Here is a 25,778-nt window from a genome sequence, read left to right on the forward strand (position 1 = left end):
ATAAAGTGACACTTCTCCCAATTCAAGACAAGGTTAGTTTCTTCACATCTCTGCAAAACTCGATCAAGGTTGCTTAAGCAATCATCAAAAGAGGATCCATAGACAGAGAAATCGTCCATGAAAACCTCACAAATCTTTTCACAAAAGTCAGAGAATATAGCCATCATGCATCTTTGGAAGGTAACAGGTGCATTACATAAACCAAAAGGCATACGTCTATAAGCAAAAGTACCAAACGGGCAAGTAAAAGTGGTCTTAGATTGATCATCAGCTGACACAGGTATTTGAGAGAAACCAGAATAACCATCTAGAAAGCAAAAATGTGTATGTTTGGATAATCTTTCTAGCATTTGATCAATAAAATGTAAGGGGTAATGATATTTTTTAGTAGCCTTATTTAATTTGCGGAAATCAATTACCATCCTATAACCTGTAATAATTCTTTGCGGAATCAATTCATCGTTATCATTAGGAACGACAGTAATACCTCCCTTTTTAGGGACACAATGGGAAGGACTTACGCACTGACTATCATCAATGGGATAAATTATACCTGCCTCAAGGAGTTTTAGTATTTCCTTTCTTACCACTTCTTTCATCTTAGGATTCAGCCGTCATTGGTGATCACGAACTGGTTTGGCATCTTTCTCCAAATTTATTTTGTGTTGACATAGTATGGGACTAATGCCCTTAAGATCATCAAGAGTATATCTAATAGTAGCACGATGCTTCTTCAGAGTTTTCAATAATCTCTCTTCTTCATGCTCTGAAAGGTTAGCACTAATAATAACAGGATATATGTTCTTTTCATCAAGATAAGCATAATTAAGAGTATCAGGTAGTTTAAGCTCAAACACGGGATCACCCTTGGGTGGAGGAGGATCCCCTAGGATTTCAACAGGCAAATTGTGTTTCAGGATGGGTTCCTGTTTAAAGAATACTTCATCTATTTCCCTTCTTTCATTCATAAACATATCATTTTCATGGTCTAGCAAATACTGTTCTAAAGGATCACTAGGAGCCACGGCAATAGAAGCAAGACCAATAATTTCATCTTTACCAGGCAATTCCTCTTCACGTTGTTGTCTATGAAATTTAGAGAAATTAAATTCATGAGACATATCACCTAAACCAATAGTAACCACATCCTTTTTGCAATCTATCTTAGCATTAATTGTGTTCAAGAAGGGTCTACCAAATATAATGGGACAAAAGCTATCTTGTGGGGAACCAAGAACAAGAAAATCAGCAGGATATTTAGTTTTCCCACACAAGACTTCAACATCTTTAACAATTCCCATTGGTGAAATAGTATCTCTATTGGCAAGTTTAATTGTGACATCAATATCTTCTAACTTAGCAGGTGCAATATCATGGATAATTTCTTTGTATAAGTCAATAGGTATTGCACTAGCACTAGCACCCATATCACATAAGCCATGATAACAATGATCTCCTATTTTAACAGAAATAACAGGCATGCCTACCACAGGTCTAGGTTTATCTTTAGCACAAGGTTTAGCAATTCTAGCAGTTTCATCACAGAAATAAATAACATGCCCATCAATATTATCAGACAAGAGATCTTTAACAATAGCAATATTAGGTTCAACTTTAACTTGCTCAGGAGGTGTATAAGTTCTAATATTGCTTTTACGAACCACAGTTGAAGCTTTAGCATGATCTTTTATCCTAACAGGAAAAGGTGGTTTCTCAACATAAGCAGTAGGAACAATAGGATCATTATAAGTGACAGTCTTTTCTTCAACTTTAATAGGTGCAGCTACTTTCACTTCTATGGGAGGATGATATTTAAACAACTTCTCCCTAGGGAGATCAACATGAGTAGCAAAAGATTCACATAAAGAAGCTACTATTTCAGAGTCAAGTCCATATTTAGTGCTAAATTTATGGAAAACATCGGTATCCATAAAAGATTTAACACAATCAAACTTAGGTGTCATACCTGACTCCTTACCTTCATCGAGGTCCCAATCTTCATAGTTGCGTTTAATTCTTTCCAATAAATCCCATTTGAATTCAATAGTCTTCATCATAAAAGAGCCAGCATAAGAAGTATCGAGCATAGTGCGATTGCTATCAGAAAGCCAAGCATATAAATTATGAATAATTATTTCTCTTGAGAACTCATGATTGGGGCATGAATATAACATTGATTTAAGCCTCCCCCAATCTTGAGCGATGCTTTCTCCTTCGCGAGGCCAGAAATTATATATATAATTGCGATCATGATGAACAAGATGCATAGGATAAAACTTCTGATGAAATTCCAATTTCAATTGTTTGTAGTTCCATGACCCCATATCATCACATAGCCTATACCATGTCAATGCATCTCCCTTCAAAGATAAAGGGAAGACCTTCTTCTTAATAACATCTCCGGGCACACCTGCAAGCTTAAATAATCCACAAACTTCATCAACATATATTAGGTGCTCATCAGGATGCTTTGTTCCATCTCCTGCAAAAGGATTAGCTAGCAGTTTTTCTATCATACCCGAAGGAATTTCAAAGCAGACATTTTCATTTTCAGTAGGTTCAGTAGGTTGGGGAGCAACTCTTTGCTCTACTGGTCGGGGTGAAGATACCCCGAACAAGCCCCTCAGAGGATTACTTTCCATAGTAACAAGTGACAGTAAATTTCAGCACACTATATAAATTTTTCCTTCCCAAATTCCACCTACCAAAGGCGCTTCACTCCCCGGCAATGGCGCCAGAAAAGAGTCTTGATGACCCACAAGTATAGGGGATCTATCTTAGTCCTTTTGATAAGTAAGAGTGTCGAACCCAACGAGGAGCAGAAGGAAATGATAAGCGGTTTTCAGCAAGGTATTCTCTGCGAGCACTGGAATTATAGGTAACAGATAGTTTTGTGATAAGATAATTGGTAACGAGCGACAAGTAACAAAAGTAAATAAAGTGCAGTAAGGTGGCCCAATCCTTTTTGTAGCAAAGGACAAGCCTGGACAAACTCTTATATAGAGAAAAGCGCTCCCGAGGACACATGGGAATTATCGTCAAGCTAGGTTTCATCACGTTCATATGATTCACGTTCGGTACTTTGATAATCTGTTATGTGGGTGAACTGGTGGTTGGGTGTTGTCCTTACTTGGACAAACATCCCACTTATGATTAACCTCTATTGCAAGCATCCGCAACTACAACAAAAGTATTAAGGTAAACCTAACCATAGCATGAAACATATGAATCCAAATCAGCCCCTTACGAAGCAACGCATAAACTAGGGTTTAAGCTTATGTCACTCTAGCAACCCATCATCTACTTATTACTTCCCAATACCTTCCTATAGGCCCAAATAATGGTGAAGTGTCATGTAGTCGACGTTCACATAACACCACTAGAGGAGAGACAACATACATCTCATCAAAATATCGAACGAGTACCAAATTCACATGACTACTAATAGAAAGACTTCTCCCATGTCCTCAGGAACAAATGTAACTACTCACAAAGCATATTCATGTTCATAATCAGAGGGGTATTAATATGCATACAGGATCTGAACATATGATCTTCCACCAAATAAACCAACTAGCATCAACTACAAGGAGTAATTAACACTACTAGCAACCCACAGGTACCAATCCCGGACTTAGAGACAAGAATTGGATACAAGAGATGAACTAGGGTTTGAGATGAGATGGTGCTGGTGAAGATGTTGATGGAGATTGCCATCTCCCGGTGAGAGGAGCGTTGGTGATGACGATGGCGATGATTTCCCCCTCCCAGAGGGAAATTTCCCCGGCAGAACAGCTCCGCCGGAGCCATAGATTGGATCCGCCAAGGTTTCGCCTCGTGGTGGCGGAGTCTCGTCCGGAAAGATGGCTTATGATTTTTTTCCTCATCGAAAGACTCCATATAGCAGAAGATGGTCATCGGAGGGCCACCAGGGGGCCCACGAGGTAGGGGGCGCGCCTAGGGGGTAGGGCGCGCCCCCCACCCTCGTGGGCATGGTGTGGCCCCCCTGGTGATCTTCTTGCGCTCAGTATTTTTTATATATTCTGAAAATGACTTCCGTGAAGTTTCAGGACTTTTGGAGCTATGCAGAATAGGTCTCTAATATTTGCTCCTTTTCCAGCCCAGAATCCCAGCTGCCGACATTCTCCCTCTTTATGTAAACCTTGTAAAATAAGAGAGAATAGGCATAAGTATTGTGACATAATGTGTAATAACAGCCCATAATGCAATAAATATCGATATAAAAGCATGATGCAAAATGGATGTATCACCAATGCCTATGAATTTATCCTTATTGATTTTGCTGCGTTACTACTGCTATCATCGCTGTTACACTTGCTACAAAATATTGCTATCACTATTACTGTTACCATTGCTACTGTTACTACTATCAAAACTATCAAACTACTCTGCTACTCATCACTTTGCTGCAGATAATTAATCTCCAGGTGTGGTTGAATTGACAACTCAACTGCTAATACCTTCAAATATTCTTTGGATCCCCTTGTGTCGAATCTATAAATTTTGGTTGAATACTCTAGCCTCGAAAACTGTTGCGATCCCCTATACTTTTGGGTTATCACCCGTGAACCAGGCTTCAATGACGATGTGTCCGGCGCGCAGATTGTCTTCGGCATTGCAAGGCGGGTTCCTCCTCCGAACACCTTAAAGTAGTTGATCAACAAGAACTATGTCCGGATCTATTTAACAGGTTAACCCTCCAACCATAAAGGCATAATACTTAAAATAAGATATATCCATCGACAGCTTTTTCCAGCGAAATGTCACGCTTAGCTCTGCTATCATTTTGAGCCATTTTTGGGCCTCCTGCCTCGAGTTTCAATACGCAACTCCTATTGACACGTCTTGTCAAAGCAGAGATCGTGTCCCCTTATTGCGGGATTCTCATCAATACGAGTTTTGGTAATCTAACCGTGTTGTGCGCACTACCACTTGGGAACATGCGAGTTTTCAGGCTCGAGGGAGGGGACGCTTGATATTCGCAGCCCATATAAGTGGATAGAATCCAACTCCTCCGTCCCACGCCTCATACTCTCTCTGCCTTCCCATCCTCGAGCTCCAGCGCCCAACTTCCAAGATTTTCTCCCCTCCACAACTCTTCCGACCATGGCCAGCTCTCAAGGCAAGTGGATGGCCTCCTCCGTCACGGAGGAGAACATCAAGGAGGCGCGGGAGGCGCCGTATCTAACCGCGAAAATCAAGCACAAGCTTCCCAATCCGGTGCAGGTCATCCCCACTCCGGGGCCCGGCGAGATGGTGGTGTTCATCCCCCACTTCCTCCGTGGACTCGGATTCGCCCTCCACCCCTTTGTGAGGGGTCTCATGTTCTACTACGGGCAGGATTTTCATGATCTGGTCCCAAATTCGTTCCCCGCATCTCGGCGTTCACCGTTGTGTGTGAGGCCTTCCTCCGGGTCCCTCCACATTTCAGCTTATGGCTCAAGATTTTCAACGTGAAGCCGAAGGTGGTCGATGGGCAACACGCGGACTGTGGTGGCGCCATGGTGAGCAAGCTCCCCAAAGTCAATTGGCCAAAGGGAGTTTTTGTGGACACCATCTGGATATGGCAACAGGAATGGTTCTATCACAAAACCCTGCGGCCCTAAGTGGGCAGCTGCTCCAGCCTTCAGATCCGGACCCACGCTAAGGCTCACATCCTGGACCGACAAGGGTCCGGACTGGGGATCAGTCAATGAGGTGTTGCTGCTACAGAAATGCGTCCAAGGCATGATAGCGAGGGACATTACCCTCGCTGATGTGATCCAAGTGATGCTGATCCGCCGAGCACTTCCCTACCAGCGGTGGACCCTCAAGATGTAGGAGTTCAATCCGAAAGGACCGCGGACCCTACAACGGTTCTACAACACAACGCATAAGGGGATCTGGAAGCATCTTTTTAAGAAGCAGAAGTCGTGGCCAAAGTCATCGGGTGACACCGGCCTCGGCTGCAACCATCCAACCTCCGAGGTAAATTCTAAAACCTTCAAACACCAATTGGTTCATCCATCCAAAGGAGAAGTATTGAGTAGTCCACCTCCAAACATGTCTGGACCAAGAAGGCGGAGCAGATCCGTTGTCCGGCTCCGCTCCCCGAAAATCCAGCCGATCCTCTACTAATGAGGATGTTGGTCCCGGGGCCATACCAAGTGTCGATAAAGAAGGACAAGAAGAAGAAGAAGAAGAAGAAGAAGAAGAAAGAGGAGGGCACTTCGGACGCAGTGTTCGGAGAAGCTGATGCCCAGTCCTCTCACGAGGGCGACGAGGAGGAGGAGGAGGAGGAGGAGGAGGAGGAAGAATAAGATCCTCCCCGCAAGGGAAAGAAGAGGGCGGCCTCCGAAGACCTGGAGGCCGAAGAATCCAAGAGGGACAATATTACCCTCTCCGATGACTCAGAGTCACACACCGAGGCCATCCCGAAGTACCGTCACCAGACCAAGCCCCAAGCCGACTCGTAAGTAGGCTGGGATTTTTCACGTACATCCAATCTCTATGGACTGTGATGATAACTCTAAGTTCTATTTTTTAGTCCGGCATGCAATCTCCCCCAGATATCCTCATCCTCGGGGGATCTACCATCAGAGATAATGGAGAGCGAGTCGCCTCCACTAGCTTCCGCGCCGCCTAGGGCAGATGATGCTGAGGTGTCATCCTAGAGGCCCTCCCCGGGCCTTGAAGAGATGCGGGGGAGGGGGCTGACTTAACGGCGCCGGAGGGCAATACCTCGGCTGCCGAAGGACTGGGGGGTACGACCCCCATGGAGACCGATGACGGGGGCCCCGGTCAATCTAAACCCCAGCTGTATACTACTCTAGAGACCCATACGACTCCAGAGTCTAGTGAGCGACCCCCTACGGGAGAAGGGGAAGCGGCAACCTCTGTTAATCCGGAGGCGCCGAATCCCACGGCGGACGCACTGCAAAGTGCATCCGTCCTGGATGAGCACCGCATCCTGATGGGTACGGTGGCTAAGAAGATTCAGTCCGCCAAGAGCGGGATGAATGCGGCCTTCTCTAGCCTACTAGCAGGCTTCGAGGTACGCAATGTAATATCTTTGATCATTTTTATGAGAAATATGCTTGTATAAAGATAGTAGCCCCTGAGACTGTTCGGTTCTTTCAAAGAAAAGCGAGCAGAGGATCAAAAGTTAGTTGTCAGGTGGTAACATGCTATTTTATTTGGCTTAAAACAGGCCTCTCTATTGGCGGCGACTGCCCAGACCGCGGAAGTTTCTGAACTCAAACGGAAACTGGCGCGAGCCGATGAGGACCAAGTCCTTGTTAACACGAGGCTCGACCAGGCACAAGGTATAAAATACATCTTACTCTATACCTGTTTATGTCCGTGTTCTGTGAAATTTCAAGAGCTTCAATGTGTGTGTTTGTACAGATGGTGCCGCCACGGTTGAGACCCTCAGGGGTGAGCTTGCCCAAGCCAAGGAGCAAGCGAAGGTAAGCACGGAGGCCGCTGATAAAGCGGCTGTGGACTTAACGGCCGAAGAGGCCGCTTGGCACCATTTTGAGGAACGGGTGACCGAGGTGGAGCAGAAGCTCAAGGACGCCACCCGCGAGTGCGAGTCCCTAGAAGAGGAAAATAAGGCGAAGGGGGCCGAAATCACCAAGGCCCTTCAAGACGCCAAGGAGGCGCGGTCCGAATCCCGCGCGGCGCGCGAGGAAATCCGTCAAGCCGGACAGATAGCGGCTGGTAAGCCCTTTCTTTTACAGGCTAAATGTGGGGATCGGAAATATGCCTTGCTTAATCAATTGTGGAGTTCTCTAGACGCATATGTGGATCTGCCGAAGAGTGCTGCGGACGCCTCCCAATTCTTCCAGGCCCAGGAGGGGTACGCAAAGGAGAAGCTCTTCTGGTCGCAGTTTGCGGGGCAGGAGCGTCCCACACTGCTAAATGACCAGATGGCACAATGGGCGGAGCTACATAAGATGTCCAGCGCAGCCATGGAGGACGTCATAGTTCGGTTGTGGCCAACCAAAGCTATTCCGGACAGCTACTTCGGTCTTGTGCGGCGTCTCGTCGATGCGCTGCCCCGAATTGACACCGTCAAGAGGTGGTCCTGCATAGAGGGAGCGCGAATGGCCTTTGCCCATGTCAAGATGCACTGAGCAAAGATGAACGCCGAAAAGGTGGAAGTTAAGGGTCCGCCCAAAAGCAAGGACCATCGCACACCGGAGCGCTATTTTGAGGACGTACTAAAAGGTTGCCGCCTTGTAGAAGGCCAATGCTCGAAGCATGTAGTGTTCGAGTGAACGAGTCCAAACTATTCAGGAGTTTGTATTATGAACTAAGGCTTTTGTAATATATTCATGCCATTATGAAGAGTTTTATCCTCCTGTGTGCCTGTTTTTATATCTGAGAATTCCCAGTCGTCGGCTTCAGCCACCATGTAGATACTACTGGGGTGTTCGGAATTGCACATGACTACACTTAACCCAACGTCTTGGTCCATGAAGGAGGTGTCAGTGCGGTGAACCAGGCAATCGGACTATGCGGTTTTATTGCTCTCACTTAGCCATACGATTTTCACGGTGGGTCTACAAAGTAGCCCCTGGTATGTGCGCGGCTATCCCAATGCGGATGCGTTGCATATGTGACCGGAAAAAAGTCCTTCTTGTAATACAGAAAAAATCACTAAAGATTTTAATAAGTCGTCGAGTGGCTGACCAGCTCTCGCCGCATCATGACAGTCAGTTTTCGGCTTTCTCTACTGAGGTGCTTAACCGGACGAACCAGAAACACAATCGCAGTTGTTCTCCCTTTACTACCCTAGCCGATCAGACGGAACGTAAGGTAGCAAACACAGGAGCCGGGCAACCCAACTATTGACCAAAAACGTGATTCGGAGCCGATGCATATAGTGCTGAGCTCGGGACGCCGAATTGTGCTATAAAGTTGTTCGGACTTTTTGTTTGGCAACACATGTGTTGCCATATAGAGCCCCTAGCAATTTGTGCCGAGGTGAGCATGAGATAAAGAGGGTACCATAATCACCAAGGCCATTTTACATGCTAGGGGTCTAAGGCTAAAAAGCTCCATATAGGTTCTTGAGTGAACTTGTGGTCTACAAAATCCGTTGCACCATCCTACCGCACGTATGTGCCGCTTTCCCCTAAGTAAGAAAGATTCCTTGAGAGGAAAGGTCTTCGACTATTTGTACAGAACCGGGCTCGGAGAGAGTCCTTGTGAGTCCCTAGGATGAGTAGGTTTTAATTCACCTATGGTAAAAGATAAGAAATAAGTAAAAAGGAGGGGAAGGCCATGTAGGGTCGAACCGTACTATAGGCCTGTGCGTATTTTGTCTCCGCTGATGCCCAAGGTACTTTGAGTGCGTAATTGTGCAATTGCGGTACGAATTTCACTGATGTACATGGCAATCGACAAAGGCGAAATTGCTAATCCAGCCCTGGAATTGCCGGGATGCCGGCATGCGGAACCGACCGGCCTTGCATAATAAAGTTCGGCAGCTTAATAGCTGATGAGGTGTGTGGCTTGACAGGGCTTTTTTGTACTTCGGCCGCAATGGCCGCGGCATGCTCCTTAGTACGGAGGGAGCATTCCATGTTTCCGTTGATTGTAATGACGCCACGTGGACCGGGCATCTTGAGCTTTAGATAGGCGTAGTGTGGGACCGTGTTAAAGCAGGCGAAAGCAGTTCGTCCGAGCTGTGTGTGATAGCCACTGTGGAAGGGGACGATATCAAAGATCAAGTCTTCGCTTCGGAAGTTGTCCAACGAACCGAAGACGACTTCCAGTGTGGTTGAGCCCGTGCAGCGGGCCTCTACACTAGGTATTACTCCTTTAAAGGTTGTTTTCCTGGGCTTGATTCTTGATGGATCGATGCCCATTTTGCGGACAATGTCTTGATAAAGTAGATTGAGACTGTTGTTGCCGTCCATGAGGACTCGCGTGAGATGGAATCCGTCGATGATTGGATCAAGGATCAGAGCTGCCAAACATCCATGACGGATACTAGTTGGGTGGTCCTTTCGATCGAAGGTGATCGGGCAAGCCGACCATGAGTTGAATTTTGGGGCGACCGGCTCTATGGCGTAGACGTCCCGTAATGCGTGCTTGCGCTCCCTCTTAGGGATATGTGTGACATATATCATATTCACTATTTTTACCTCGGGGGGAAATTGCTTCTGTCCCCCTGTGTTCGATTGACGAAGCTCTTGGTCATCGTCGTCGCTGGGCGACCCTTTCCCCTTGTGTTCGGCGTTGAGTTTGCTGGCCTGTTTAAAGACCCAACAATTTCTGTTGGTATGATTGGCGGGTTTATCGGGGGTGCCATGAATCTGGCAAGGCGATCAAGTATTCTGACTAAACTGGATGGGCCATCTCTATTTGTCTTAAATGGCTTCTTCTGCTGACCGGATTTTGAGCCACTGAATCTGGCGTTGACCGTCGTTTCTTCGGTATTGTCATTGTTGCTTCAGCGCTTCTTTTTGTTGCGTTGGGGTCTGCCGTTGCCGTTTCTGGCTTCGGGCGTGCCAGGGTCGCTGGTACTGTTGCTGCTACGGGCTAGCCAGCTATCTTCACCCACGCAAAAGCAGGTCATGAGTGTTGTAAGGGCTGCCATGGACTTTGGCTTCTCTTGGCCAAGGTGTCGGGCGAGCCATTCGTCGCGGATGCTATGCTTAAAGGCCGCTATGGCTTCTGCGTTCGAATATTCGACAATTTGGCTTTTTAATTAGGAACCTCGTCCGGAATTTTCTGGCGGACTCTCTAGGTTGCTGGACTATGTGACTGAGGTCGTCGGCGTCCGGAGGCCGGATATAAGTGCCTTGGAAGTTGTCTCTAAAGGCGTACTCCAAGTCTTCCCAGCTTCCAATAGAGTTTTTTGGGAGGCTGTTTAACCAGTGCCGAGCTAGTCCCTTAAGTTTTAGGGGGAGGTATTTGATGGCATGTATATCATCACCGCGAGCCATGTGAATGTGGAGAAGAAAATCTTCAATCCATATTGCGGGATCTGTTGTGCCATCGTATGATTCAATGTTCAAGGGTTTAAACCCTTCTAGGAAATGGTGCTCCATTACCTCATCGGTGAAGCATAGGGGGCGTGTGGCGCCTCTATATCGGGCGACGTCTCGACGCAGTTCGGGTGAAGTTCAAATGCGATTTTCGGCCTGGTGAGGTTGTGCTTATCGCGCCAGGCCTGTTGGCCGTCTTCTCGCGCTGGGGCATGCCCCCTTGATCCCTAGATTGATCTGGTCTGACCGGCTCTATTGTCCAGGTCTTGTCGTAGGTTGTAAGTGTATCCTGCGGCCGTTGTTTCTCTGTCTCTACGGCAAGGTGGTGCGGGCTAGTGTTCGGCTCAGGTTGCCGCTCTGTCCCGACCACGTGGTGGTCGGTCAGGTTGGTCAGCGGCGTTATATGCTAGCGGTATAGGCTCCAGGGACTCATCATCGAATTGGGGTAGCAGCTTGCGCTTCGGGTAACTCTTAGTTGGGTGTACGAGGTCGTATTCCTCGGCTTCCAGGACATTAGTCCATCTGTTATTGAGTAAATCCTGATCAGCTTGAAGTTGTTGCTGCTTATTTTTCAAGCTTCTTGCAGTGGCTATTAGCCGGCGCTTAAAGCGCTCTTGTTCGAGGGGTTCCTCCGGCACGATGAAATCTTCGTCGCTGAGGCTCACATCCTCTTCGGAAGTCGGTAGGTAGTTACTATCCTTCGAGCCCTCGTTCCCGACAGGATCGTCGGGGTTAACTTGCCCATCCTCCCAATCGTCCTGATCGGATGTTGGCTCGATAGGGGCTTCTTGGTCTTCGGCATTCTCCGGAGTATTATTGTCTTCGGCGCGGGTATTGCTATCCTTTTCGCGATGCGATTTCGAGCGGCGTCGCTGACGTCGACGTTTTGGAGGTGCCTCAGCAGGCTTGTATTCAATCGGATCCTTCTTGTCGTCTCTATCATCTTCTTTGGGTGTGTCCACCATATACATGTCATATGTGGAAGTGGCCGTCCAGCGTCCGGTGAACGGCGGGTTCTAGCCTTGCTCATCTCCGGCATCGTCGTCAGTACCATCGATGTCTTCGGAGGTGTAATAGAGCATGTCGGATAAATCTTCGATAATGGCTATGAAGTGGGTGGTGGGAGGGAAGTAAATTCCCTGCTTTCAGCCCCAAGTCTAGGCCGGGCGCAAATTGGAAGCGATTTCTCTGTGATGGCAAGGGATCCCATTAAGTCCAAAGCCTCGTTTCAGAGTGAGGTTTGGACGGGGAAGAGAGAGTCCGTGGAGTTGGGCGGGACGGAAGTTCCTTGGCCAAGCTCTTGTACCACGGACTTCGAGGGTCCGGAGCTAGTGTCCGGAGGAGAGTCCAGCTTCATGATGATGGAGGAAGTCTGGCGTAACTCCGGGCCTGCCGGTGACGCGCTCCCGTCCGGTTCTCCGGTGACAAGCTCTATAGCTGTAGAGAGTCCGACAGGCTCTAAACTCCCGTCCTCGGACCTGGTGATGTGCTCCGGATCTAAGGCCAGAGCAGCGGTTGGGGCCGCGAACCCTTGGAATACCAAGTCTCCTCGGATATCAGTGACATAGTTCACATTTCCAAAACTGATCTGGTGACGGGGGGCATAGCTGTCGATCAGCTCCAGGTGGCCAATCGAGTTGGCGCGCAGTGCGAAGCCACCGAATACAAAAACTTGGCCAGGGAGAAAAGTCTCCCTCAAGGCGGTATTGTTGTAGATGATTAATGGAGCCATCGGACCTTCTATTCACAGCACAGAGGAACTCTCAATGAAAGCACCAATGTCGGTGTCAAAACCGGCAGATCTCGGGAAGGGGGTCCCGAACTGTGCGTCTAAGGATCGAGGTTAACAGGAGGCAGGGGACACGGTGTTTACCCAGGTTCGAGCCCTCTTGATGGAGGTAAAACCCTACATCCTGCTTGATTGACTTTGATGAGTATAGGGGTTACAAGAGTTGATCTACCACGAGACTGTAATGGCTAAACCCTAGATGTCTAGCCTGTATGATTATGACTGCCTCTACGGACTAAACTCTCCAGTTTATATAGACACCGGAGGGTCCTAGGGTTGTACAGAGTTGGTTTACAGATAAAGGGATCTTCATATCTAAATGCCAAGCTTGCCATCCACGCGAAGGAGAGTCCCATCCGAACACGGGGGAAAGTCTTCTATCTTGTATCTTCGCGGCCCGTTGGTCTGGCCCATGTTGCACAGCCCTGACGCCTGAGGACCCCCTAATCCAGGACTCCCTCAATATGCCCCCGTTGCTAGACTTGAGTCCATCCGCATCTTACTTGGCTATGAAAATCACCATGATATTACCTTATACCAAATGGACATTAGTGCTTTTCTAAATGCTGAAATTGAGGAGGAAGTTTATGTTAAACAACCTCCTGGCTTTGTTAATCCTAAGAAACCCGACCATGCTTACAAACTTCACAAAGCTCTTTATGGTCTTAAACAAGCTCCTAGAGCGTGGTATAAATGACTGACTAAGTTCCTTATTGAAAAAGGCTTTGAGATTGGAAAAATTGATTCAACACTTTTTACTAAAAGGGTTAATGGAGAATTATTTGTGTGCCAAATTTATGTTGATGATATCATATTTGGTTCGACTAACCCTCATTTTAGTGAAAAGTTTGGAAAGCTAATGTTAGAGAAGTTTGAGATGTCTATGATGAGGGAACTCAAGTTCTTTCTTGGTTTGCAAATCAAGCAAACTAAGGAGGGTACCTTTGTCTCCCAAACAAAGTATACCAAGGACTTATTCAAGAAGTTCAACATGCAAGAATGCAAAGGTATGAATACACCCATGCCTACTAGTGGTCATCTCGACTTGACTAAGGATGGCAAACCGGTTGACCCAAAGGTTTACCGCTCTATGATTGGTTCATTTTTTATATCTATGTGCCTCCCGACCCGATATTATGCTAAGTGTGTGCATGTGTGCACGATATCAAGCGGCCCCCAAAGAATGTCATCTTAAGGCTGTGAAAAAGATAGTGAGATACTTAATTCATACACCAAATTTTGGCATTTGGTATCCTAAGAGGTCCTCTTTTGATCTTGTTGACTACTCTGACTCGGACTATGCCGGTGACATGGTTGATAGAAAGTCCACTTTGGGTACCTGTCAATTTCTTGGTAGATCTCTTGTGTCTTGGTACTCCAAGAAACAAAACTCGGTATCCTTATTCACCGCCAAAGCGGAATACATTGCCGCTGGTTCATGTTGTGCTCAATTACTTTGGATGACCCAAACTCTTACAGATTATGGGATACATGTGAAACATGTCCATTGCTTTGTGATAATGAAAGTGCTATTAAGATTGCTCACAATCCCATGCAACATTCTTGAACTAGCATATTGAAGTTCGTCATCATTTCATTCGAGATCATGTTGCTAAAGGAGACATTGACCTTAAGCATGTTCGTATCGATAAGCAATTGGCGGATATATTCACAAAACTGCTTGATGAGAAAGTATTTTTCTGCTTAAGAGGTGAATTGAACATTATTGATGCCTCAAACTTGGAGTAGGAACTCCATTTGGATGCATGCAAGGCATGAGCCTTTGACTAATCCTTGATATTTCTGATGATGATCATATGTCTTGGATCTACACTTTTACCCTTGTATGCTATCTAACCCTTGTAGGTACTTGGATGAGCTCGAATTCATGAGATTGCAACTCACTCACATCTTGAGCAATCTCTACATCACCAAGTCTCTACAATATGGTGGTTGAAGACAAGGAAGCATGAAACCTTTCAACATATCCTTTGACAAATTCTATATATCAAATTTCATTTGGTATCAAATTTCATGATTATCACTTTGGATACACAAGTGCTCTTCCTTGCAAGACTAACCCATGTAGGTAGATGAACTCAAACTACAAGTGGTGCTACCAACTCATTGATGAGCTACATCAACCTTGAGCGTCCCACACAAGTTCAACTACATGATCAAGATCAACACCACCACCCAAGGTATGTTATTCCATCTTAGAGAAGCTTTACCCCAAGTCATGGGTCAAAGCAGCTCAACAAGATGTGAATACATCAAAATGCTTAAACGAAAAATGGCAACCCCATTTTGAGCTTAAACGATGAGTATGACCTATGATCAAGGTGTGAAAGCAGCTCAACAAGATGTGAATACATCAAAATGCTTAAACGAAAAATGGCAACCCCATTTTGAGCTTAAACGATGAGTATGACCTATGATCAAGTGATCTCACTTGACCTCTCAGTCAATATACTCTAACATAGGTGACTTTGTCGCCGACCAATTCTAGATGAAGTTCTCCAGTGTTTTCTATGTCCTTGCATTTGTCTTTTGCATGTTTGTTTCCCTCTTCATCTAGATTTATTCTCCTTTCTCTGTTTTGTTCTACATTCCCAGCATCCAATTCATTGCAAATCTTTCAGTAAATTCCCTGCAAATCTTTGTGAGATCTTATTTGCCTAGTGAGCTGAGATGACAATTGTGTTCTCTCTGTGCTAAATTCGGCCTCACTTGTTTGTTTCTTTCAGCTGAACTGAAAACAACTAGGTGCCACCGAAGAAAAGGACTCGGTGTTGCCGATTTCAATGCTGAGAAAACACATTGTCATTTGCATCCTGCATATTTGTTCCAGCTCCACTTAATGATTATTGTCCTCTAACGGCATCTTATATTACATGTTGCTTTGTAATGTGACTCAAGGACCAAACCTACTTGACTCTTGCTCCAGAAGATCTCTTCTTGGAAATTGATGTCAAAGGGGGAGAGAGCACATCAAAGCTTATCACATATGAGAGAATGCACTCCTTAAGCTTCTCCAGATGCTTTTACCCATAGAGGAGAGAAGTCACATGTCCTCAAGAGGGGAAAGACATGTTAGCATGTGTTAAGTTTGTTATGTTTGTTTTGCTCTGATTTTCTTTTCCCTATCTTCTCCCATTATCCAATATCATATTTAGGGGGAGAAAGACATCTAAAGGAAGGAAATCTTCGAATTCATTGCATATCTTTACTCTTTGGGGACATGTCTATATCAAATAGGGTACTGAGTACTCAGTCTCTACATGTCGTCCCAATCTTGGTACTCTTGTGGTTTCTTAAATTGCTTTGTCCAGTAGGTGTTCGTGTGTTATCTAACCTTGTTTACTCAGGTTCATCTCTTCCAAAGCTACCTCAAGACCACAAGGTAAGTATATGCATCACATCCATGTGCATGATGATTTTATTGCTACTGTACATATTGTTTGCAAGAAGAAATCATGAACATATGGAGGTACATTTCCTATAGCTACATCATTGGCTCTGATGCACATAGCCAAGATACATGTAACTCATTGCTTGCTCTATCATGGTCATGCATTCACATGCTCTTATATTCATATTCACATGATTGCATACATGTAGGGGGAGCATATGCACGTTACATGTCTTTCCAAAGCTTTACTTGTCATTCTTCACATCTTTATCTAAAGTTTTGATGTATGTTGTCATCAATTACCCAAAAGGGGGAGATTGAAAGCACAAGTGCTCCCTGGGTAATTTTGGTAATTAATGTCAACATATCTCTTGTTGGACCAATACTTTTATCTAGTATATTTCAAAGAGTTCAACAAAGGCATGGCATGGACAAGAGGATGTGGAACCCCTTCAAGATGCTAAGAACAAATGTTGGCAAAAGCTCAAGACTCTACATTTTCATTTTAGTGATCCAAGATCACATTGAGTCCATAGGAAAGCCAATACTATTAAAGGGGATGAGGTGTTGCTTAATGGATTGCTTGCTCAAAGTGCTTAGTGATATGATCAAAAGCCCTCAACCACTTTCTCATTTTCACATATGTCCCAAACCTAAAGTCAAACTCGGCCCCACTGATTTGATCTATCCGGCGCCACCGAGTTCACTTGACATAGCCACTACCAGAAACCGTAATCAGTTCGGTCTCACCGATAGGTAGGTCTCACCGAGATGGGCTTGCAAACTCTCTGTTGCCTGTTGCAATTATCTCGGTCTCATCAAGATATGCAATCGGTCCCACCGAGTTTGCTTGACCAACTCTCTGTTTTGCTTATTACCAAAATCGGTCTCACCGAGTTTGTGTAATCGGTCAAACCGAGTTGAGGTTTTACCCTAACCCTAGCACATCGGTCTCACCGAGTTGATCATATCGGTCCCACCGAAAACTATAACGTTCACATTTTGAACCATATCGGTCTGACCGAGTTTCTCGATTCGGTCCCATCGAGTTTGATGAATTGTGTGTAACGGCTAGATTTTGTGTGGAGGCTATATATACCCCTCCACCCATCCTCCATTCATGGAGAGAGCCATCAGAACATGCCTACACTTCCACTACTCATTTTCTGAGAGAGAACCACCTACTCATGTGTTGAGACCAAGACATTCCAATCCAACCACAAGAATCTTGATCTCTAGCCTTCTTCAAGTTGCTTTCCACTCAAATCATCTTTCCACCATATCCAAATCTGTGTGAGAGAGTTGAGTGTTGAGGAGACTATCATTTGAAGCACAAGAGCAAGGAGTTCATCATCAACATGCCATCTATTACCTTTTGGAGAGTGGTGTCTCCTAGATTGGTTAGGTGTCACTTGGGAGCCTCCGTCCAGATTGTGGACTTGAACCAAGGAGTTTGTAAGGCAAGGAGATCGCCTACTTCGTGAAGATCTACCCAAGTGAGGCAAATCCTTCCTGGGCGATGGCCATGGTGGGATAGACAAGATTGCTTCTTCGTGGACCCTTCGCGGGTCGAGCTCTCCGTGGACTCGCGCAACCGTTACCCTTCGTGGTTTGAAGTATCCATCAACATGGATGTACGATAGCACCACCTACCGGAACCACGCCAAAAATCTCCGTGTCTCCAATTGCGTTTGCACACTCCAATCCCATCCCTTACTTTCTTGCAAGCTGCATGCTTTATTTTCCGCTGCTCATATACTCTTGCCATGCTTGCTTGAAATGTATTGTGAATGTTTAAACTTGTGCTAAAACTCCACCTTAACTTGAAGAAATTAAAAACTGCTACTTTTCTTTGTTGAGGGTCTAATCACCCCCCTCTAGACACCTCTTCTCGATCCTTTCAACCGCGGGGGAACAGGGGCTTACCTTTTCAGGCCGGCCTCTCGATCGCACTAGTGGGAAGCCGGCCGCCCACTATACGTGTCCTATTAAAAGTGGAGGAACGAACAAATAAAAAGAGAAAAAATAGAAGTGAAAGAAAAAACATTGAAAAAATCACATGTTGTTGTCATGTGCGGTAATATTTACTTATATCTCATTTAGTAATAAGAGAAATCCTACCTTTCATCCGACAAATGAAGCCGCACGCATCGACCGCCTCCATGGCCATCCGATCTATTTTGATCAGACGACTCGCAGCCATCTCCAACCTTTGCAACTTGACCCATGTTGCAATGCAAGGAGCGCAACAAGGTGCTTGTTGCAAAGGTTGGTTGCCATGTCCATCACGCGCTAGCCTCATAGGCGATGGCTGGTCTTCGACCACTGCCAACAAGGCCCCGCCCACGTGCACCTCCTCTTCTCTTGTTCATCACCGTCGGAGTCGCCCTGCATTGCGCCACCATGGAGCTTCGCTGCGCGTGTCTCAACCTAACAACCGAGCCTGACTGAGCGCCTTTGCCTATAGGTCATCGTCATCGAGAGCCTTCATGTTGGAACTCTGCTGTCAAACTCTTCCTTGGTGACCAGGTCGATGGATCCGGTGAGATCCACCATGCTGACAAGGAGTGCCGCCAACCTCACCTCGTCCTCATGTGCACGTGAGTTCCTCCATTGCGGCGCGTCCAGATTGCAAACAAAGGACGTGTCGAAATTGCAACATGCCTCTTGTTGCAATGGGACGGGACACATGTGAGCGAAAGATGTTTTTTTGCAACAAGGGTTTTGTTACAGTTACAAACATGTGCCTTCTTGAAATTGGAACACGGCTCTTGTTGTAATGGGACAGGACATGCATGAGCCAAAGATATTTTTATGTTTTGCAACAAGGCTCTTTTTGCGCGAGTCGCATATACCTTTTTGCAACAAGGCTTTTGCTGTAGGATTTCTAAGAAAATCACGCTCGTGTTGAAGAGGAACCCAGTGTGTTTGCGCTATAGAAAATATAGGAACTCATGAGGCATACAATTTCTAAGAAACTAGACTTAACAGGAAATTTCTTTCTAATTGAGGGCAAAGTGATCCTTAAATACACCTCCTACCCAAATAAATACAATAGATCGCATGTCAATATAGAGGGGGACTGCAGCCACACATACATTTGCCCCTAAATGAAGAAAAACAGTTGTCGCGATCATCCACACCTGTATTTCAACACGAGCAAAGAAAACAAAACAATCTGTCACTCGAGCAAAGAACTAACATGAGCTGAAGGCCCCTCAGCTCCCGACGTGGCCTCCTCCTCCCCGTCGCCGGGCAATATGAGGATCGGGCTTCGCACGATGTGCTTGCTGGAGACCCACTTGAGCTGCCCTTCGACGGCGCCTTCCGGCACGGCCGCCGCCTTGACGGAGACCGTGTAGTTCAAGACCTCGTCCAGCTCCTTGAACTCCAGCTTCGTCGGCGTCACTTCCACCGTCACCGATTTCGGCACCTCAACCTCCATCTCGTACGTCGAGCTTGCCACACCGACGTTGGTCACCGCGCGGGTGGCGTTCACGGTGGTGTCTGCCTTGTCGATGATGATGGTGATCGACGGGTAGTTGAGGTCCTTCTCGCCGATCTTTGTTATCTTGGTGCAGTCCACCGCCGGCTCCGGGTGGATGATCGAGTTCACCTGCTGGTCCGTGTAGTTGAGCCCGCACAGGTAGGGGACGTAGTCCGACGCCGACAGGTTGTACACCAGCCCCGGGTCCATGGCTTTCTTCGGGTTCACGTGCCCGGCGCCCGTGGCAAAGTACGTCGCCTGCGTGCCGTCCACGTCGGCGAACGGTTTCTTCTTGTTATCGGTGGTTTCGGTGGTCGTCATCAGCGCCGACTTGATGGCGGCGGGCGACCACGTCGGGTGCGCGTTCTTCAGCAGCGCGGCGACCCCGGCGAGGTGCGGGCACGACATGGACGTGCCGGACTTGACGTCGAACTTGGGCATCTCTGCTTTGGGCGGCAACACCAAGTCCGCGATGCCGGGGACGCCCGCGAGTATGTTCACTCCCGGGCCGATGATGTCAGGCTTTAGAATCCCCCGGCTTTGCAGGTTCGGCCCCCGCGCCGAGAAGGGCGCCATCATCGGCGACCGCGGGGTGTCGAACGACGTTCCTTTCAAGATGAAGTTCGCCGTGGCTTCTTTCTCGGACTGCACGTAGGTCTTGAGCTTCTGCCCGACTTTGTAGGGCACTTGCACCGTCGGGACGACGTGGGGCCTCGGGATGATCACCGGGCCAAACACCTCAGGGGTGACGACGATCATGCCGAACCCTCCGGCCTTTTCGACCATTTTGGCCTTGGTGGTGCTAGGGGTGCCGCCAGTCTCGCAAATGACGATCTTCCCGGTGACGTTCTCCGCACTCAACACGGTGTCGCTGGTGCACTTACCGTCGCCCACGTCGCGCGCCAACGGCCGCAGCTCCTTCCCGTAGTCCTTGACTTCGCTGAGCGACTCGCCGTCAAGTTCATCTCCACTGCCAAGCTTCACGGTGGCCGCGAACCGCCTGTCGGTGGTGCTCGCCCCCACGGTGAGAAGCCAGGGTGCCCCGTTGGCGACGGTTGCCGGGTTCGGGCCGATGTTGCCAGCCGCCGTGCTGACGAACACGCCGTTGAGGGCAGCGGTGTATCCGCCGAGCGAGACGGGGTCCTCCGAGAAGTCAGTGTCCGGGTTCCCGCCAAGAGACATAGAGAGCACGTCGACGCCGTCCTCGATGGCATCGTCGACCGCCGCGAGTATGTCATCCCGGTCGCAGCCCTTCTGCTCGAAGCACACCTGGTAGAAGGCGATGTGCGCGCGGGGCGCCATGCCGACCGCCGTGCCCACCGCGAGGCCGGATATGTTGGCGTCGGGCACGAACGCGCCGGCGGCGGTGCTGGACGTGTGCGTCCCGTGCTGGCCCTCGTTGATCGGGAGCACCGGGTCGTCGACGCCCTTCCACTTCCACTTGGCCGACTCGAAGAAGGACCGCGCGCCGATGAGCTTGTTGTTGCACACGGTGTTGTTGAAGTCGCACCGGCCAGTCCACTTCTTGGGCGGCGGCTTCATCCCCTCGCCGTCGAACGACGGGTGGCCGGCGTAGATGCCGTCGTCGAGGACCCCGATGATGATGCCCTCGCCCATGTTGCTGGTGTTCCAGACGCCTTCCCCGGCGCGGTCCTCGCCCATGAGCCCCAGCATCTTGGGCGTGTGCGTGGTCATGAGGTGGTACGTCTTCTCAGGATAGGCCTTATAAAACCAGTCCTTCTTTTTCATTTCCTCCAGCTCCTCCACCGTGAGACGGGCGGAGAAACCATTGACGACGTTGCGGTAGGAGTATAGGAGCCGGGTGACGGAGGAGGGGTCATTCTCCATCGCCTCCTTGGCCATGTCGCACACCTCGGCCAGGAGCGACGCATGCCAGCTCGACGTGTTCTTGTACAGCTTCGTGTCGTACACGTACGGGCTGCGCACGATGATGAGGAAGTTCTTGTGCAGGCCGGTGTCATTGCCATGGGGGCCATGGCTCGCCGCCGGGGTCGCAGCTACGCACAGGAAGAGGAGGACGGAGGCGACGCGGAGGGCGAGACGCGGCGGCGAGCATCCTCCATGGATTCGATTGTCCATTTGGGTCTAAGGAGAATGATCAGAGGAGGGAGTTGCGCGAGGTAGCGTTACATATGGGGAGTTTGCTCTTGTGATCTCTAAAGATGGAACGTAGCCTTCTGTGGTCAGACGGCGAGATGGCTTAATAAAGATAGCAAAGGCATGCAATAATTGGGGAGGCTTTGCTCTGACCAGAAGTTCAATTAGACTCTGTGTTTTCATTTCAGGGCTTTTCTTGTAGAGGAAATGAAGGAGAGACTAGATGCCTTGAAATGAAGCTGAAAGTAGGCGACTACGAATTTCCCCCATGATTTTGCTAAATGCAGGTCAACTAGATTTTTTTCATGCGTTGATTACTCTGTTTTGATGTCCGTGCAAGACAGAGGAAATCAAAACTAGATCACATGTCTAGCACCATCGTCTTTCTTTTTCTGCCTGTAAAACAGAGAGCTTGATTCAGGTAAAAGCATTCTTTGAACAATCAGTCAAGAGGCCGGTCATTAAAAAGTTGGGAATTTCATCAAGATGGCCCCCGGTCACATTCAACGTATAAGCATGCACAAAGATGTGGTAAAAGGCTTGTTGACCTGTTTACATACTGAATGTCAAAAGGAGAGAAAACACTAGCAAGCTCTCCTATTTCTAACAGGATAGAAGTCACAATTGAACAAGAGGCAAGTGTTATAGTGTCTCCAACTCCGGGCAGTTCATCTCCATTATCACATGTGAGAATCATCGAAGTGTTGCGAAACGAACACCATCGCACAGTGAAAAGGTTTCAGGTATCAATGGGCCAGAAATATCCATGTACGGTTTACACCATGCACCAAGCATGGCCGAAGAAGAGCGTGCAACGCCTCCCGCACCACCCGACCATCAGCAAAGTTTAAGGAGCCGCCGGTGTTGATCTTGATAATGCCCGGATCAGGGGACGCCGGCTGAAGCCCAAGCCCGACAAGACAACAAGGGTCTTCCGAGCGCAAAGTCATTTTGCGCGGTTGCGCTATATGCCGGTTCATCCGAGAGCACTCATTTCTGCTGAGATTCGTGCAGGTGTATGGTCCATCTAGATGCATAGTGCTAGCATATTTTTTGTATCTTTTCTTTTAGTCAAAACGGTGTCAGTTTAATGGGCCCAAGGTACATTTTTTGTCAGAGAAGGTACGCATGCAACTCTCTCGTCTCTCTACCCACAGAACAAATCCATAGACTTTTTTCTCATCATATATAGTAAAATCAACAATATCTTTTAAACTAGGGAAAATTTCATTTATGCCCCTAACTGGAACTCACTACTCAAATTTGCCCCTAATTTCAATATGTGATCAAATTTGCCCATCTACCATTAGTTGCCCTTATAGCAATGCCCTTATGCGCTGTTATCGTCCGGTCAAACAACTTTGACCATCTTAAAAAAAATAGCAAACAAAATTAAAAAAATTCTAAAATTTTGAGGGATCAAAGATACTCAGGTGGGCAAGGTGCGTGCAAATTTTTGTGCTATTTAGACATATCAGGAGCTCGTGGCAAAGGAAAACAATAAATCTATACATCTTTAAATAGTAAATTAAAAAATAGCAAGAAAATTCAAGAACATATGAAATTTTTTGGAATCCAAGATGCTCGGGTGCGCAAGGTGTGTGCAAAATTTTGTTATCAAATGACTTGCAAGGAGCTCTAGCAAAAAAAGCAAAATAGTGTATTTTCAAAGTTTTTCTCCGAGACAAATTTTGTTTTTTTCTCCACGAGCTCCTACAATGTCCGAACACAACAAGATTTTGCACACACCTTGCGCACATGAGAATCTTGGAATCCCAAAATATTCATATTTTTTTAAATTTTCTTGCTATTTTTTTGAATTTACTGTTCACAGGCGCACATATTTATTGTGTTTCCTTTGCCACGAGCTCCTAGAATGCCCAAACAACATGAAAATTTGCACGCACCTTGCGAACATGAGTACCTTCAATCCCACAAAAAATCATTATTTATTTATTTTTTGGTATTTGTAAGGGTATATTTCTCCCTATGTGGTTTTGGTGATTGATGACAGTGCATTTGCGGACTAATCGTGTGCGTTGAGCATTTCAGATATCTCATGTCTAGGCACAAGACGATTCGGTGCCCCTCGGAACCTATCGAAGACAGCGGTTCTCTAAGTTTCTTTTCGGTGGATTTGAGTCGTAGGAAAGTTGTACTATTAGAAGGGGGTCCGCTTCGAAAAGGTTAAGGTGGAATCAACACGTACACATATGTTCCTTTGCACCACCTTTCCTTCGCTTCAATGGAGCACCATCCGTTTATTCTTGTCTCTGCAATATAAAGGGTGCCAAGTGCTATAGTCTTTGTGGCGTGCGGTAGAGCAGTAGTACCGCAGGGGTCCACGATAGTACCGCTCAGGCAAGCGGTAGTACCACACCAAGCGGTAGTACCGCTCCTCGCGAGCGGTAGTACCGCTGCCTCCAGCCCAGACACTGGCGCATGCGGAAGTAGGCGCGGACGTAATTTTTTACTTCCGCCCCCACGTGGTAGTACCGCTCCCTGTGAGCGGTAGTACCGTGTCGGACTTTCTCACAGTCCTAAACTCAGCGGAAGTAGTCACGGAAGTAATTTGTTAATTCTGTGCATCTTCCTGCGCTAGTAGAGCCCGGTAGTACCGTAGGGGCGCGCGGTAGTACCGCTCCGACGGTTCTATCGCCCCTTGCCTAGTGCAACAGGACCTCATCTGGCCTCTACTGCACGAGCGGTAGTACTGTCGTGGTTCTAAGTCTGACAGTAATGTAGGGGGGTAGGTATGGAGAGGCAAGATCTTAGCTATGGAGTAGTTGTAAGCACACGAGATTTACGAGTTCAGGCCCTTCTCGGAGGAAGTAATAGCCCTATGTCTCGGAGCCCGGAGGCGGTCGACTGGATTATGTGTGTATGAATTACAGGGGTGCGAACCCTTTACACTGAGGAGGGGGGTGGCTTATATAGAGTTCGTCGGACCCCTCCGGCCCTCGGTTATGCAGGGTTTCAAATACATTAAGGTCGGGCGTTACTGGTAACGCCCCTAATAAAGTGCTATGATGACCATAAAAGCTACTTAATGACCGACCGTTAGCGTGCGGAGTGACTTTAGGTCTCCTGGCCGTCGAGTGGTTGGATCTTGGTCGAGTGATTGCTTCTTGGTCGAGCGTCTTCGAGTCCGTCGAGTGGAACACCTCCAAGTCGATTGAAAGGTGATTTCTTCTAGAGATGTCCTTGGGTAGGGCAGTTAGGACATGTCCATGACCCTACCCTAGGTACATATCTTCATCATTAGCCCTCGAATGGATCGAGGTTTGAGTGGGAAAGGAATTGAGAACTTCTCTGACTCATTTTGCATGCCATGAGCATATCTTGTTTTGGATCAATGAACCTGAGTGATGACAGCAACTTCTTTTTCAGTCGCCTTGATCCATTCTTTGTTTTCTGTCGAGTGAGTTTCTTTACTTGAAAAGCTCCGAGTGACGGTGTGGAGGAGATCTTCCGTCTGACAAGTTGTTCTGCTGCCCGCAGATTTCGCGGGATTCGAATTTTGGGAAGCTCGCGGGACGGGGGAGGCCGCAGTAATCGGATGGGATAGGGCAGAGCCGCCTCGATCTCTCCGCCACCTTTTTCGCCACGTATCGCGCGCGCGATTGTTACGGGATTTGACAGGATCGTCCGGGCCTACCAGTCAGCCACTCGGAAGCGACCTCATATAAGGCGTCGGACCGGGGTTTCTTGAACAGTGCGTTCTCATTTTCTCTTCTCCTCTTCAGGCTTATTAGTCGCGCTCGCTCTCGCCCTAGCGCCGCCGCTCTGTACGCGTCTCGCCGGCAACGATGGGGAAGGAGAAGACGGCGGCTCTGGAGCGGGCGAAGAAGGCGACGGCAAAGGCGAAGGGGAAGGCGACTAGTCGGGGTGGATCTTCCTCACGGGCCGGCCTGCCGAAGGGCTGGATCCAGGGCGACTGGATCCGCTCGGCGATCCGCCAAGATGACC

At 47.6% G+C, this 25,778-nt stretch overlaps 1 protein-coding gene across 1 annotated transcript; it reads right to left on the bottom strand.

Moving 5' to 3' along the window:
• Positions 1-19,385: 19,385 nt before the first annotated feature.
• LOC125533850 (subtilisin-like protease) lies at positions 19,386-21,791 on the bottom strand. The gene has a single exon (XM_048697183.1). It carries the CDS (start codon positions 21,789-21,791, stop codon positions 19,386-19,388), a length of 2,406 nt encoding a protein of 801 aa, XP_048553140.1.
• Positions 21,792-25,778: the final 3,987 nt, after the last annotated feature.

Source organism: Triticum urartu, chromosome 2 (genome assembly GCF_003073215.2).
Source record: "Triticum urartu cultivar G1812 chromosome 2, Tu2.1, whole genome shotgun sequence".
In the NCBI taxonomy this organism is placed as follows: domain Eukaryota; kingdom Viridiplantae; phylum Streptophyta; class Magnoliopsida; order Poales; family Poaceae; genus Triticum; species Triticum urartu.